This window comes from Neophocaena asiaeorientalis, unplaced genomic scaffold (genome assembly GCF_003031525.2).
Source record: "Neophocaena asiaeorientalis asiaeorientalis breed wild unplaced genomic scaffold, Neophocaena_asiaeorientalis_V1.1 scaffold185, whole genome shotgun sequence".
Taxonomy (NCBI): domain Eukaryota; kingdom Metazoa; phylum Chordata; class Mammalia; order Artiodactyla; family Phocoenidae; genus Neophocaena; species Neophocaena asiaeorientalis.
In genome coordinates, this window is record NW_020171809.1 from 471,075 (window position 1) to 486,896 (window position 15,822).

General features: G+C 60.0%; 1 protein-coding gene across 1 annotated transcript in view; it reads right to left on the bottom strand.

Moving 5' to 3' along the window:
* ANO7 (anoctamin 7) overlaps window positions 1-15,822 on the bottom strand; it is a 23,282-nt gene that overhangs the window by 2,725 nt on the left and 4,735 nt on the right. The window contains 16 exon segments of the mRNA XM_024760310.1: window positions 15-205; window positions 1,492-1,516; window positions 1,519-1,626; window positions 2,617-2,718; window positions 5,083-5,136; window positions 5,139-5,169; window positions 5,655-5,713; window positions 5,715-5,746; window positions 7,214-7,379; window positions 8,259-8,369; window positions 9,168-9,225; window positions 10,095-10,231; window positions 10,929-11,036; window positions 11,648-11,833; window positions 12,228-12,279; window positions 12,429-12,535. Of these exon segments, the coding sequence (XP_024616078.1) occupies window positions 15-205; window positions 1,492-1,516; window positions 1,519-1,626; window positions 2,617-2,718; window positions 5,083-5,136; window positions 5,139-5,169; window positions 5,655-5,713; window positions 5,715-5,746; window positions 7,214-7,379; window positions 8,259-8,369; window positions 9,168-9,225; window positions 10,095-10,231; window positions 10,929-11,036; window positions 11,648-11,833; window positions 12,228-12,279; window positions 12,429-12,535 (1,527 nt within the window).

Here is a 15,822-nt window from a genome sequence, read left to right on the forward strand (position 1 = left end):
CTGCTGGTGAGCGCCAGGCGGGTGATGCCCGCCGGGATGTGGAAGCAGATGGCGATGCCTTGCGGGCGCTCGGCCACGGGGCGCCGGCGCTCGCGGACGAACTTGCGCGCGTGCAGGCGGATCTCCACCCGGTTGTTGAGCAGGGCGAAGAGCGGCGCGAGGAGGCAGGCGGCCACGAAGACGGTGATGAAGCCGGACTGCAGCACTGCGGGGGTCGGTGGTCGCCGCCAGGCCCTCCGGTAGCCACGGCCCGCGTACCCTGACTCCTGCCCGCCCGGTTGCAGCTGGTGGTAAGGGCCACGCGTGCCTGCGACCGATGGCCGACACTGCCCACCGTAAACCCTTCACTTGCGCCCTTCAGGGGAAGCCCCTGCTTGTGCACAGCAGACCCGGCCTCTGGCCTTTCCTGCTCCTCCTGCTGGTACTCATCCCGCAGGCTCGGCTGCAGGGCTCCTTCCTTCAGGAAGCCTCCCCGGACTGCTCTCAGAGAGTTGGATGCGTTTCTGGCTGGTCATGGGCCACCCCATCTCCCCGAGGTCAGGGACTCTTAACAGTCCTCCCCACTGCTTGGCTCACCCTGGCAGGATTGGAGTAGAATCTGCCTCTGATTCTAGGGCTGGTTCTAGGAAGGGGCTCCTTGAAAGGGGTTCCTGGCTCTTAGGTATAATTCCTAAGGAGAGCATGGGGTCCCATTGCCTTTTGTCCAGTGGAGTAGAGACACAAGGTCAGCCGGCTCACATTATCATGAAAAACCATGTCTCTCCCTTGTGAGCCTTCTGCTCCCTTTTACCCACAGAACGATGCCACTACTGCCACCCCTTTTGCTTTGGCTGCCGGGGAGCTCACAGCAATGTGTTGGCTCAGATGCAGCACTTCAGATTGTGCCATGATTCTCTCCCCTGTTATCAAAGAGAAGGGCCTGGCTGCAGGGACCAGTGCCCGCATTAGATGCGGACTCTGGCCTCAAAAACTGCAGTCACCTCATGCAGGGAATGAGCCCCAGGCATAGGCCTCCACCTGGCAAGGGCACTGGAGGGTCCAGCAGAGAGTGCGGGCATTGAGAAAATGTCTGGAGAAAATCAACTCCCCAGAGGTGTAACCTTACCTCTCAGGGGGCCTTTGCCCTCACCCCCAGGGCTGACTCTCCTGAGTACCCCACTTCTCATTTCCTACGGGGGGCTCTGGCCCAGGCTTTCCGCGGTGGGGGGGGGGAGATTAAGGCCGCTCCAAGAGAGCCCCATCAACTGCCCAGGTCCTCTTCCAAACCCCAGTGCCCAGGATGCTGCCACTGCTGTCCTCAGCCAGGCTTTCCTGGGCGCTCCCCACTCTGGCCGCCACAATTCCTGATCTTTGCAGGCCTGGCTCCATCAGGGACCCCTACATCATGTTTCAAGGCAGATGTAGACAGGAATGCTGAGGCTGGAAGCCCCCTCAGTAGTGCGGCTGCCCCTCCCCGCGCACAGTGGCTGCGGCCACCGCCATGGCTCCTACCCATCTCAAGGTGTCCGTCAAAAAGGGGCCTTGGAAGGGCAGAAGCTCGTAGTCTGCCTGCCTCCCAGGGCACCTGGCCAGCCCTGCCTTCCTCTCCTTGGAGCAGAGCCGGGACCTCTGCCACCAGCCCTGTAGCTCCCTGGAGACAGAAACCCCCAGGACGATGGCCCCGTCCTCCCAAGCCAGGTCCTGGTCGCTCTGCAAGCAAAGGGCAGCAGGGGGAGGAGGGTCTGGGGCCACAGGGTGGGCAGTGCGAGGGTGAGGCCTTCTGCTCCTACGGCAGCAGGGGTGGGGGCGAGGGCGTGCCAAGCTCCCCAGCAGAGCCCTCAGGAAGTCAGCATCACTTGTAGGAGATCTAGGGGCATTGATTCCTCCGCGGAGCTGTGTCAGGGCTGGGAGGGAGCGGATGAGGACAGTGGGGCATGTGTGTGTGCGTGTGTGTTGCTCACTAGCCCAGCTACACCTGCCTGTTGTAATCTTGAATTCAGCTTCCTGGCACCACCTGCCCTGAGAGTCAGGGCCACGCCCACAGAGGGCACGTGGCTTGGCCAAGGTCTGAAGCCACGGTTTCGGTTGCCCCGGGGAGTTGCCAGGGAGCGGCCATCACAGGGAGATCGGGTGTGTGGGGATGCTGGAGGGCGTCCAGGTTGAGTCCAGCCTCGGGCCAGATAAGAGGCCATGCCTGGACAGGCCATTGCAAGGGCTCTGGCATGGGAGGGGTGCCAGTGCTGCCAGTGGGTGGCACTGGGGAGGTGGGACCCCAGTGTCCCCGTTAAGAATGCCCCGGCCCAGCCACAGTGGGCTGCAGACAGGATGGACCGGCATGGATGGGGCAGGGCCCGGGCACCCAGGCCTCCTCCCCTCCAAAGCTGGCCCCTGGGCAAAAGAACTCAAGCACCTGCCACAACTACATGGGGTGGAGGTGGCAGAGAGCCTGTGGGGCAGGTGGCTGGGGCCGACCCTCCCCCCACACAGCACTGGAGTCACTGGGGTCCAGGAGGGGCCGGGCCTGCCTTCCCCCCAACCTCTTCTCCCAGCTGGGGCTGGACTGGGGGCTGCGGCCTCAGACACTTCCGGGTCCCACGGTCCCTGGATGCTTCCCAGGGACGGGTTGGGGTGGGTGACTCGCGGGACAAGAATCTCCTGCACGTTGCAAATGATCTGCTTGCCCACCGTGATGACCAGGAGCTCCTGTGCCAACTCACTGAGGCAGCCTCCGGCCGCACACTACAGCATCAGGGCTCCAGATTAGCTTGTGGGAGGGACCAGCCTCATGGCTGCCTATCCTTCTCTATGCCTCGAAGGTGGCCCCTGCCATGCCCTCATCTCCCTTTCAGACATGCCAGGGGCACCTTGAGGACTGCAGAGACCCTCCTTCCCTCCCTCCCCCTTCCTGACCTCATTCAAGCCCCCACAGTCTTCCCCAGGTCCCACGGGCGGACTGTCACGGGAACACGAGAAGCACGGCCGTACAGCAACCCTGGGCTCTTTTGGGAACCCACATGGGGTTGACCCTAGCCTGTGGCTCCAGGGAGGACCCAGGATTCAGGCAGGCCTCACCAATCAGTGACCTGATCAAGCCAGTGAGAGGTGGGCCTGGGGCTTTTATGGGGAGCTTGTGGGACAGCATGCCTTGCACTGGCTACTAAGCTAGAGGGTGTCGTCCTGTGCTCTTGGGATGTCAGCCCACACTGCAGAATGTCTTCCCTACCAGGTGAGGAGAGCCTGCCTGAGGACACAGCCAATGCTTGGGAAAGCAGTGCAACATTGTTTAAACACCTGGATCCAGCCATACCTGAGTTCACAGAGTCCTGTATTTTCAACAGAGGAGCCAGTGAAACTCCATTTTTTGTTGAAACCATTTTGAGTTGGGAACTTTTCCCACTGATAACTGGTAACAAAGCTGCCTGACTGCTATATGTCATGTGCAGTCATGCCCCGAGTTGTGGTCCCATCTGCCCTGTCCCTGGAAAGCCCCTCCCCTCTCGTGCGAAAATGGAGTGTCCCTTGGGGGTCAGTCACTTTGCAGGCAGCTGTCGGGTTGGGTCACAGCCCAGACCCATGGGAAGTTGCTGTTCTCCATCAGGGAGAAGAGGGTCTTTCAGGTGAGGTGCTCCACAGGAGCTGTTGGACTCCCACCCGGGTCCCCTTGGCCCAGCCTAGAGGCCACCTGTGGACTGTTCAAAACACCCACTCGTGCTGCTTCGGGGTGTGCTTGGCCCTCAGCCAGTAAGGAACCACAGGCACATTTTGAGGGATTTTCTACAATGTCTCAGAGGGCGTGGGGCAGGGTTGAGCTCACAAGCCCACAGTGGTGACGCCCCCACCTCAAGTACTCGTGGGTACACCACCTTCTGCACTGCCCCTGCCCCTTGCACGCTTCCCAGGGTGACACCCACACCCGTTACTTGAATCCGGGTCTTTGCCTGGGCGTCCGCTCTGGGGGAACCCACCCTACAGTGATTCTTCATCCTGCACAAACCAGCTTCCACTTTCTGAGATCGGGGACTTTTTGCATTGTTGATATTTAGATGAGATTTTGGACTTAGAGTTGATGCTGCAGTGGGTGAGACTCCAGGGACACTGGGTTGGGGGTGAATGTATTTTGCACATGGGATGGACATAAAATTTGGGGGGCCAGAGGGTGGACTGTAGTGGATGGAACTGTGGCCCCCATAAGATATGTCCACCTGGAACCTCAGAATATAGCCTTACTTGGAAAAAAGGCTTTTGTATGTGTAGTCAGGGTAAGGATCTCCAAATGAGAGCACCCTGGATTAGGGGGACGGCCTAAAACCAATGACAAATCCCTGTAAGAGAAGCGGAGACAGACACAGCGACGCACAGAGGGAGAGGCCACGTGAAGACGGAGGCAGAGATGGGAGAGATGCAGCCTCAGCCAGTGGACGGGAGGATTCCTGGTGGCCCCCAGAACCCAGGCCGGAGGCCCAGAGCCAATTCTCCAGAAGGAACCAGCCCTGCCAACCCCCCATACTGGACTCTGGCCTCCAAAACTGGGAGAAAAGCAATTTGTTGTTTTAAACCCCCCGTTTGTGGTAATTTGTCACAGCAGTCCTAGGAAACTGGTACAGATGGGTTCCCAGCAGTGTGTCAAAGGTGTCTCTGTCTGTGGGTCCATCCTGGGCACCAGGGCTCAAGGCCCAGTGAGTATGGCATGCCGGTGAGGCCGCCGTTCCCATGGAAAAGCTGACACACCCTGGAAGTGTGCGGGCTGACGGGACCCAGAGGGCTCAGGGACCCCAAGGGGCCCCTCGCCCCGGCCTCTCGAATTCTGCTCAGTCTGGCCGTGCCTGAGAACTTCAGGGCTTACCTGCTTGGGGGTCGCCAGTTGACCTTCTCGGCCAGCCATACATACTGACAACAATAACAGTAAAAGCTCCAGGTGGACGTCTGCTGGTGCAGGCACCCTGCTGAGTGCTGTGAGGGGGGCGCCAGTTGCAGTCCCAGCCCAGTGGGGACCTTGCCACCCGGGTTACGTAACTCACAGAGGGCTCTGCCTTAGGTGGGGACCGAGCTGGGCTTATGGGTGGGGCAGGGCCAGGACCCAGGGGTCTGCCTTCCTCCCCTCACCTGCCCTCGTACCTGGACCAGCGCACAGGCGCGGGGGAGCAGCCAGAAGGGGCAGAGTCCAGGCAGAGCGGGCACAGCTCCTGCCTTCTGGGCGGGGAGGGCAGCTGTGGGGGCTGGGCAGGCGGCCCCCCCCCAGCCCCGCCCCCTTGCCCCCTCCTTCCCCACACTGTCTTTGCCAGGCCCAGCATTTCTTTTAAAAATGTATGCAATGATAATTTTGGAGATAACTTCTTGAAATTTCAGCTCTATAGTAGGATAAAACCCAAGCCCAGTTATTTATCTATTGTAAGAAAAGTTTACACTATTGTACGAAACAAGGGCGAGTGCCAATAAAATCAACCTGCGATCACACCTGTCCACCTGTCAGTTGGGGAGCACCCCTGTCCACCTGCCAGTCTTCTAGCCAAGCTCGCGGGCAGGACCCTCCATGACATCCTTAAGGCAGGGATGTGCTCAGTGCTCACCTCTATCCCCAGCGCTGCACAGGGCCTGGCACCTGGGGGTCCCTCTTACTGCACACCCATCTCAGGAGGCAAGGGGCAGGCCTGGGAGCTGAGGGGAGAGGACACTACGTGGGTGCGTCTGAGGACACCATGAGACAGCCCACCAGGGACACCAGTGTGCCCGCCCCACGCCACTGGCACCAGCCAGCCTGTGTAGAGCCCTGCAGGGGAACGCCAGGGTCAGCTGTCAGGGCCCAGGCAGGGAAACCCTGGGAGTTGGCTGTGGGTGGCCTGGGTACCCAGCGCAGGGCTGAGCCCCAGGTGGGGGTCTACATAGCCGCACGTCCTCTGGGGACCACATTCAGCCAGCAGGGGTGGGGGCCTTCTAGGAAGCTGGGAGGGGACCAGTCCTCGGGGAGGACCCCCCCGGCAGCTCTGGGCACAGCTCTGCCCTCCTCGCCACACCCGGGACTGTGGACCACCCCCACGTTGACCTCGGCACCTGAGCCCCCAGGGCTCCAGCCCATTGTGCCTCCCACCTCCCGGACATCCCTTTCCTGAGCCCCATTCACCTCCAACCAACATGCCCAGGATGGGTGTCCCCTGCTTCAGAGGCACATCACCCACTGGACTCCAGTCCTGGGTGACCGGGGGTCACTGTGGATGCCTCCGGCTCTGCACCCCACCCCACCGTGGCCAGGTCCCTCAGTACCCCCAAGCCCTCAAGTGTGCACCCTGTCTGCCTCTCACGGGTCAAGCCCAGATCCATCCCAGCATGGTGTCCTGTCTGCCCTGCGTGAGCCAGAGTGACCTCTGTAAAATGCAAGTCTGTCCAGGACCGAGACGAGGACCCCACCTGTCGTGCCCCCCATGGCCCTGTGGTCTGGCCTTGCCCTCCTGGGGCCCCGGCCCTCCCTGCCCCGAGATGGAGCCTCAGGTCCTTCACACGTGGGCTGTGCCTTGGGCGCCAACGCCCTGGCCACAGCCACACCCCCGCCGCATCCGGGTCCCCAGAGGCTATGGGTGGCCTCTCCTTGTGTCACCCGAGGCCGGTACACTCCACAAGGGCAGGAACCGCCGCCCTGCACAGCACCCCAGCACTGCTCGCCATCTTGACAGACGTGCGCATGCGCGATTGAGGGCAGGCGCATCGCTCTCTGGGGCAGGACGGGGGGCGCGGGGGGCGAGACTGTGCTGGGTGGCAGGGTGGGGAGCCCGTGAGGAAAGCGAGGACGGGGGGCCGTCCGGGGCGGACAGCCATACCCAGGGTGCCAGCCTGCCTGGAGGAGGTGAGAGGGCGGCTCTCCCTGGACCCCGGGCAGGGGCGACCTCTGCCGGGTTGGGAGTTCCTGGGGTGGCCCAGGGCTCCCCGGGACATGTCTGGTGGGCCAGGGACACTGAGGGCTGGAGTCAAAAGGGGGCCCTGGCTGCAGAAGGGGGTTCCCGGTCCATGGCCAGCACATGGGGGTGCCCCAGAACGGTCCCAGTGCTGGGTTACCTTATGGGGCCAGGTGGTGGGGCAGGGGCAGGGCTCGGCCAGGGAGCGCTGGCCTAGGAGGGGTCAGCATGGCCGGTGGCTGAGCCCCCGGCACAGCTCCCTTCTTGGGGGCACCTATTAGCAGACTGTTGCCCTGAAGACCAAGCTAGGGGCCCAGGAGGCCCCGAGGGGCGGTGGGCACGAGATTCACTGAGCCAGGCGAAGTAGAAGGCCACCTTCTCCCGGAGGTACCTGCGCACGTGGTCCAGAAGCTGGTACGTGTGCCACTTGTGCCAGTGGGCCCAGGGCTGGAGCCGGACCTGCCTCCGGGTGAGGCCCAGGGCCCGTGGGCCCTCTGGGGGTGTCGTCAAGGGGCCCTGGGGGTGAGAAGCGGTCGGGCAGGGAGGATCCAGGCTGGTCTGGGCACCCTACCCCAGCCAGGCACAGTCTAGGTGTGTGGGGGCCTCAGGGCAGGGCGAGACCCACAGGTGGCCGCCGGCCCAGCATGGGCACACGGCAGACACACCCCAGGATGCAGGGCTGCTGCTCAAGGGCAAAAGAGTCCCTTTGGGGGCTGGGGGTCCAGGAAGGCCTCTCTGAGGAGGGGACATCTGTGCTGAGCCCCTCAGCCCGGGGTCCAAGTCCAGGGCAGAGGAAGGGCCTGGAGGGGTGGCCCTGGGAGGAGCCAGTGACTGTGGTCCAGAGTGGGCTCCGCGTCTCTGGGTGAGGGTTTTACCGACCCCGTGCCGTGCAGCCCTGGCCAGCAGGGAGGGCGAGGCCCGCGGAGCGTGATGGAGCCTGAGTGCCCAGGCACTTCCCGGGGCGCGTCCACATTCACCCCCTCGGTGGCTGCCCGGGACCGACTGTTCCCCAGTCACACAGCAGTGGGTGCGGGACTGACCTGGGCCCTGAGGCCCCGCTGCCCCTTCGTGCGGCTCTGGGGGCCTCATGGGGAGTAAACAGCCTCTTAACCCACGCAGTGGGCATTTTGTCAAGGGTGACGGTGAGGCTGACCGAGCCCGGTACGGTGGCAGCTGGCGTGGTGAGCACATCCTCCCCTGGTCTGTGAGGGGCTCGGTGACCTCCCCATCCCCCCGAGAGAGAGAAGCTGCTCGGGGAGACGACAGGCCGCAGCGGGGCCTGGTGTGCTGCTGCCCCGCATCCCCGGGCAGGACCTGGGGTCCCCCTCATCCAGAAACTCACCCTCCGGCGGCAGCCCGACCACCCTGCCCCGCCCCTCCAGCCCCTGGAATCACGTCGTGCTGGGGGAAGGCTACGCTGAAGACCCCCTCCCCCAGCAGCTGGTCGATCCCAAACAGGCGCTTCCTCTCGTGGCCGTACGGGGTCTTGGCCAGGACCTCGAACAGCTGGGGGTGGCAGGGATGGAACTGGTCACCTGTCATGTGACGGGGGGGCGGGGACACCCGGGCCCTCCCGTCTTGGGGCTGAGCCCACAGACAGCCTCCCGAGGCTCCTGGCGACAATGGCAAGGGTACACCCAGCTCTTCCTCATGTCACCGGCTCACACAACCCCCAAGGGTGGTGATCGTTCTCACGCTTGGTAGATGGGAGACCTTGGCTGGGATGCTCGGCTCATGGGAGTTGAGTCTGGATTTGAACCCATGCCCTAGCTAAGCGCAGCCCGCCCTGGATCCTCACTCTGGGCAGGAGTCAGCCTCCACCTGGAGGCCTGTGTCGGGGGCGGCCCAGCCCCTGCTGGGCAGCCCACGTGGCCTGTGCCCTTCAGTTGTCACCAGCCGGTTCTCCTGGGCAGACCTGTCCCAGGCCCTCCCTCACCATAGGCCAGGCACTGCCCATGCTTCTCGAGGACGCTCAGCCTCTGGTCGGCTCTGCCCGTGGTTCCCGTCCTCACTGACCAACTGGACTCACACCTCCCCAGTCCCCGTGGTCTTGGCAAGTCCCACAGGTTCTTGAAGGTGATACCCATTCGGGGCCCCAGCTGTGCTCCCCTTATGCAGTGAGGTGGGGGCAGCCTCCAAGCATCCATCCCCTCACCCCCCCGGGGGCCCCCAGCCCCGGGACCTCATCCCTCTGGTCAGGACAAAGGCGAACCTTCCTGTGCCCGCAGAGGCCTCAGCTGCCCACTGGGGGCTGGGAGGTCTGGGGCCGCAGGCCTCTCAGAGCTGGGTCAGGACCCCACTCACAATCCGGTGCCTGTAGGTGATGGGCAAGAAGGTGGCCTGGTTCTCACTCCCGAGGTACCTGTGGGCTCAGAGTCAGAACTCAGGTGCCTGCGCCTCAGCCAGGCCTCAGAGAGCGACCACTGCCACCGGGCGGCATGGGCAGCTCCCGTTTGGGCCTTTTCCTTTCCTGAGGGAATGGCAGGACATCACAGAAATCCCCCCAGGGTAGGGGAGAGTGGACTGCACTTGGGCAAAGGAGCCCACAGACATCTGCATCCCCTGAAGTTCCGAACTCAGGACCAAAGGCCTCTGGGCAGTGTCTGGTGGTAGCCTGTGTGGACAGGTGGTTGACCAGAGGGCCCTCCCTGGGACACCAGAACCTTGGGGATTCCCTGTGTAGGGACACGTGTGGGTGAGGCTGAATCCTCCCACCAGCCCGGGAAGGAGGTGTCCTCAGCATGGGGGTTTCTGGTGCTGGCCACCCACACGGGTCCCCCCAGGCCTGGACGCTGCCCTAACCTGCCTGCTGGGTGTGTGGCTGTGTGACCTGCTTTGGGCAGTAAAATGTGAATGGGAGAAGGGATCCAGGAGCCAGTGTGGACTGACCGCTTGCATTTTCTGTGTGAGATGGAGCCTGCACCCACCCGGGCCTCAGGACACCCTGCCCACCCACCACGGACATGGCGCTGAGCAGGAAGTGAACCTTCACGTCCAGCCACTGAGGTTTGGGGGATGCTCGTTCCGCAGCACAACCTGCCTATCTGACTGATACACGCGGCGTGCACGAAAGCTCACCTACCTGAGATTCGCAGGCCCTGGTTGAAAAGCTCTGGGAAGGAGAGAGTTTAGGGGAAGAGCAGCAGGTTTTGGTTCACTCATCCGTTGATTCTTTCATCCATCCCAGGGCCCTGTGTGAGGCTGTCTGGCGGAGTGGTGGGGCCATCTTACCTGGACAGATTGCTCACTTTGAACTGGCAGGAGTAAGACTTGTGGGGCACGTTGGGCACGTCCTCCAGCAGGATGTTGGGGAACCCCAGCCACTCCAGCAGGCTGGCTGCCCAGTTGGAGGCCTGGTTGGGCAGCTCCTGGAAGGAATCGTCAGTTGCCCCTCCCCGTCCTGAGGGGACGCAGACACCAGGCGGTGGGGTGTGGGCACCCTGGCTCCCGCCCTCCCCGGCTCTGCTGTGGGCCCTGCAGAAACGCCAGGCGAGCCCCTTTCCCTCTCCGGGCCTCAGGCTCCAGGGCTGCTCTGCTGGTCAGTTTGAGGCCCAGAGCCCCTCACGGCAAGAAGGACGAGAGGGTGGGGGCACGTCTCTTTTTCCATCCGCACGCCATGACGGTCCCAGGCAGCCCACAGACTGGGCAGTAGAGCAGCCCCTAGGCCTGTCAACCTGAGGTCACCTGGGAGCCACTGCCCCTCCACCCTGTGCCCCTGCCTGGAGGGCTGGCCCTCAGCAGGAGGCCTGGAGAGGGTCCAGGCCTGGAGGGGGGCCCAGGTGGCCTGCTTAGAGCCTTGGCTGCTGTACGCACTGCCCGCCCCTCCCCTGAGCCCACCATGGGGGCACCACCCCTCACCCGACTTGGCCACAAGGCTTCTAGGAGCACCGTGGAACTGGCGGGGGTGGGGTGGGGGTGTTGGCAGGGACCCTCGGGGACACGGAGTGGGGAGCCCCCAGGATCGTCAGCACTGGTGGCTGCCCCCGGGAACTGGAGTGCCGTCATGAGCGATCCTGGCTGTGGGGGGCCTCCAGGCCCTCTCTGTCCCCGACGTGCCCTGGGTACCTGCAGGGGCAGCTTCAGATACAGGTCCTCCGCGTAATAGCGGAGCACAGCCCAAGGGGCGCTGAAGAGGTGGTAGTGCACCACGCTGTCCTCGTCCTGGACGTCACGCTGCCGGGACGGGGGGCTCCGTGAGCGCCTGGGGTGCACGCATGCGTGTACACGTGTGCGTGTGTGGCATGTGCGGTCGTCTTTATGCACGCGTGTGTGCCCCTGAGTGTGTGTGTGTGTGCGTTCACACTCTAAGGGAAAGGGGCATTTCCGTAGGTAACGTGGTAACAGCTCACCAGCGCTCTTTTAAACCTATTTGATAGAAGGCAACTTGCTTCTGTGGACCTGTGGAAGCCGGCACGGGGGGCCGCTCCTGTTTGGAGGCCATCCAAACAGCGACAGTCCCCGCGAGGCCGCCACCTGGCTGTCCTGACGTCCATGGGCAAGAAACTCTGCGGATAACGAACGCCCGTCTGCGCCTTCAACAAGCCACTGGGCATCTGTGTATGTTATGCACGTACAACAGAGGTATGCACACACGGGCGGGCCTGGCCGTGTGTCTGTGTGCAGGCGCGTGCCAGGCTTTCCTGGAGCCGGAGCCGGGGACTTTCAGCTCCAGGGCCCAGCCTCTCTGCTCGGGGCCCGGCGTCTCTGTCCCAGGGACTGGCGTCTCTGCTGAGTGCACCTGCTTTCCCAAACTGTCCTCTTCAGTGGCTCTCAGTCCTCGCTACCATATCACAGCCATCGGGGTCCCCGAAAGGCCAGAAGCCCAGGGGACAGGCATGGGCGGCCCCAGCTGGCTGTGACGTGTGCTGAAAGCTGAGGGCCGCCATCTGGACTGAAGGCTGAGGGCCCTTTGGGCAGCGTGTGGCTTCGGGCAGCGTGGTCCCCGCGCCCAAGGAGGATGCAGCCCAGTTCTGGAAGAAGGTTTGGCAAAGTCACGTGACCGCACCTGTGAGCCACACCGTTTCCATCGCACAGGGCAGCTTTGCAGCCCCTCCCCGCACCAGGCTGTCAAGTGGATCTGAACCTGGAAAGGGAGGGGTCTTGGCCCCAATCCCACGGTGTGTATGTCTGCCAACTCTTAAGGCAGCTCTGGAAGGGAGCGCAGCCGGCTGTGGGCCGGGGAGAGCGGGCAGCAAGGGCGGCAGGGGCTCACTTCATGCCTGAGGGACAGGAAACAGAACACAAGGTGGAGGGAAAGCCGTGTGGTCAAAACCAACCAGGACACCGTGATGCTGGGACAGCCAGGCCGACAGCGGAAGGGGTTTGCCACGCATGGAAGCGACAACGAGGAAACGTCCAGGATACAAGCACCAGCACTGATGAGAAAATGCGCCCAGCATTGCTATCGATGGACGGCCTGAGCGCAAAAGGTGCAAAAGACACGAAAAGACCGTTCGCAGTACTGGAAACACAAAGAGCCCATAAACATGCAAAAAATGCTCCATCTCTTTAGGAATCAGGGAAAAGGTGAATTAAAACTGCAGCGAGACACCACTGTACACCCACCGGGTTGTAAGAACCGACACCACCAAGTGTTGAGAGGAGTTCCCGCTGTCGGCGGTGCAACGTGCCTGGGGACTGGTGTGGCCCTGCACCCCGCCAGCGACCCTACCCTTAAGAGACAGCCCCGTGAGGGCACGGCACAGGTGCACAGCAGCCCGTCTTCATAATCACCCCAAACTGGGAAGAAGTCAAATGTCTGTCCACACAAGGACAGAGAGGAAGACAGTGGCTTCTCCACAGCAAGGACAGTGGCCAGCGACGCAGGCGGGCCTCGCGAACACTACCTCAGGAGGAGTGACACTGAGACCTTCCGTCAAGTTCAAAGAGACAAAACCAAGCTGTGTTGTTTGATGACGTGAAATGGGGGCAAAAATGATTTTAAAAAACCCACAACACAAGAATGTGATTAACATAAAATTCAGGATCGGTTCCTCTGATGGCAGAGCCTGTCCCTGGGGAACAGAGGAAGCCGGTAGGAAAGGAGGGTGGAGGGTGCAGGAGACCGAGGGGATCTAAGTGATGCCAACCGTTATAACCGACATGCTGCATGTGAAAGGACTTCTTCAGCTGTTAAATTCTATAAAAACACGGTTATGATTACAAATGTCACCCCTTGACAAAAGCTCTAACGTTGGAGGTGGGACAGATGAACGGAAGGTGGCTTCTGAGTTTTCAGGTGGCCTGAGGGCTTTGGCCTCCTGCGATGGGTGGGTATTATACTGGCCTGTGGTTAATGGTTCCATGGGGTGCTCACTGAAGGGTGGGGCCCCCAGCAGGACTTTGGGGCTTGATTTGTTCCAAGTCTCGGGACACCATGCCCTCAGGTCTCGTGGGGCAAGGTCACTGAACGAACGCTGAGCCTGGGGCTCCCCAGCTACCTGACGTACCTGGCCCACAGGTACGGGACGCCCAGGCTCCCGGTGGGCAGTAGGATCTGGGCACCGGCCGCTTGGCCTGCTCCTCTGTGTCTCCTTCCCAGGCCCTCCCTGGTCCTTGCTGGGGTGGGAGGGCTCAGGAGAGCTTTCGGGACAGCCCTGCATTGGACCACGGGGGAAAGCTGAGCCCTGGAGAGGGGCTGGGGCTTGCCCTCTGGCTCCTCTGTGGCCCCCATCCCTGCAGAGTGAGCCCCAAACTCCTCAGGAGTCTATGTGGGTCTTGAAGGACTCTGAGTCACATCAGCCTTAGCTCCCTGCCATAGAGACTGTAAAAGCTGGGCAAAGCATAGGAAGCCGTGGATGCCGGGCTAAGGCCCTCGAGAGAAGGGAAGCATTCGCTTCATCTCTCTCCCTAATGCAGGGCAGGGCCACAGAGCCCAGAGGGAGGTCAGAATCCGGGGCTGCTAAGGGGCCTTGGGCTTGAGGGGTGCTATGTGGAGAGGATGGAGACACAGGTCTGTGAGGAGATCCGGGGGTTCTTGGAGCTGCTGACTCGTTCACGCCCAGAGGCGGCTGCTGCAGGCTGATGGCTAACAGAGACTCAGGAAGCACAGTGCTGGAGGTCCAGCCACACAGGGAGGAGGGAGCCTATCGGCCCCTCTGGCTTCCCAGCTGAGCCTCCTGGGCGATAGCACAGGGGTGAGGACTCTGCACCTGCGGGATGAGTGCAGAGCTGACACCTGAAACCAAGCTCAGGCCCAGCAAGGTGACCTGCCAGTAACTGGACCACCTGCCAGAGCAAAGCTCAGCACTGCACAGGAGGGTGACAGAGCCAACAGAGACCCAGAGGCGAACCCCACAGTGGAGCTCTTAGCAGAAAAGGCGCAAAGTAATGGTGGCTATTAAGCTAAAAGAGAAAAAAAGGGTAAAGAATGGACAGAGTGGTCTGATGAACAACTGGACTGCTTTGAGAGAGAATTAGAATCTGTGGAAAGGATCAAATGCACGTGCCAAGATAGCAAAGCAGAGGCTGCCCTGGCGGTCCGGGGGTTAAGACTCCACGCTTCCGCTGCAGGGGGTGCTAGCTCGGTCCTTGTTTGGGGAACTAATAAGATCCCACATGCCGCGTGGTGCAGCCAAAAATAAGAAATAAAATAGCCAAACACAGCATATGAAATTAAGAACTCATTGGATGTGTTTAATAGTCAACTAGACTCAACAGAAGACAGGATTGCTGAACTTAAGGAGAGACCGGTAGAAAAAGTGAAGTTCAGAGCAAAAAGAATGGCAAGAACAGAGCAGGGTACAAGAAGGATGGGGTCATGGTCAAAGGCCCAACAGACTGTAATCTGAGAACCAGGAGAGAGCAGGAAAGAAGCAATCTTTGAACAAGAATGTTCAAGAATTTCCAAATCTGACGAAATAAATCAGTTCAAAGGTTCAAAAAGCTCAGTGAGCTCCAAACAGGATTTAAAAACTAGGAAAACCATTGTGCAGCATAGCTCTGCTGTATTAAAGATAAAGAGAAATCTTAAAAGCAGCGAGAAAGAAAACCATGTTTTTTTCAGGGGAAAATAATAAAACAGGCACACGATTCCTCAACTGAAACGACGGAGGCCAAAGACAACGGAACGACGTCTTTAAAGGGTGGGGAAATACTGCAAACTAAAATTCTTTATCCAGTCGAAATGTTCTTCAGAAATGAAGGCCAAGTGAAGATATTCTCAGACGATCAAAATCCGAGAGATTTAGTCCCAGACACATGCTCTACAGTAAATACTAAAGGGGATACTCTCAGGTGGAAGTGCAGATATGCAAGAATGAATGAACGGACCAAGAGGATAAATAAACAGGTAAATGTAAACGTAAAACTCTCTCTGTTTACAGATGGCATGATCTTGTGTATAGAAAATCCCAAAGAAGCCACTACAAACACTATTAGAACTAATAACAGGTTTGGCAAGTTTGCAGGATACAAAATTAACACACAAAACAACTGTATTTCTATACACTAGCAACAAGCAAGCTGAAAATAAAACAAAGAAAAACAATCCATTTATAACAGCTCCCCCCAAAAAACCTGAACAAATTTAACAGCAAAGAAAGTGTAAGATGTACACACTGCAAAGTACCGAATATTGTTGAAATAAGTTGAAGAAGCACTAACTAGATAAACGCAAAAATATCCCACGTGCATGAATGAGAGGACTTAACATAGTGAAGACAGCAGTACTCCCCAGACTGACCTACAGATTCAACGCAGTCCCTATCAAAATCTTAGCTGACTTTTTTTTTTTGCAGAAATTGACAAGTTTAAAATTCATATGGAAACACGTGAGACCCAGATTAGCCAAAACAATGTAGAAAAAGGAGAACAAAATTTTAGAACTCACAATTTTTTATTTCAATACTCACTACAAAGATAAGATAAGGGCTTCCCTGGTGGCGCAGTGGTTGAGAGTCCGCCTGCCGATGCAGGGGACGCGGGTTTGTGACCCACATGCCGCGGAGCGGCTGGGCCC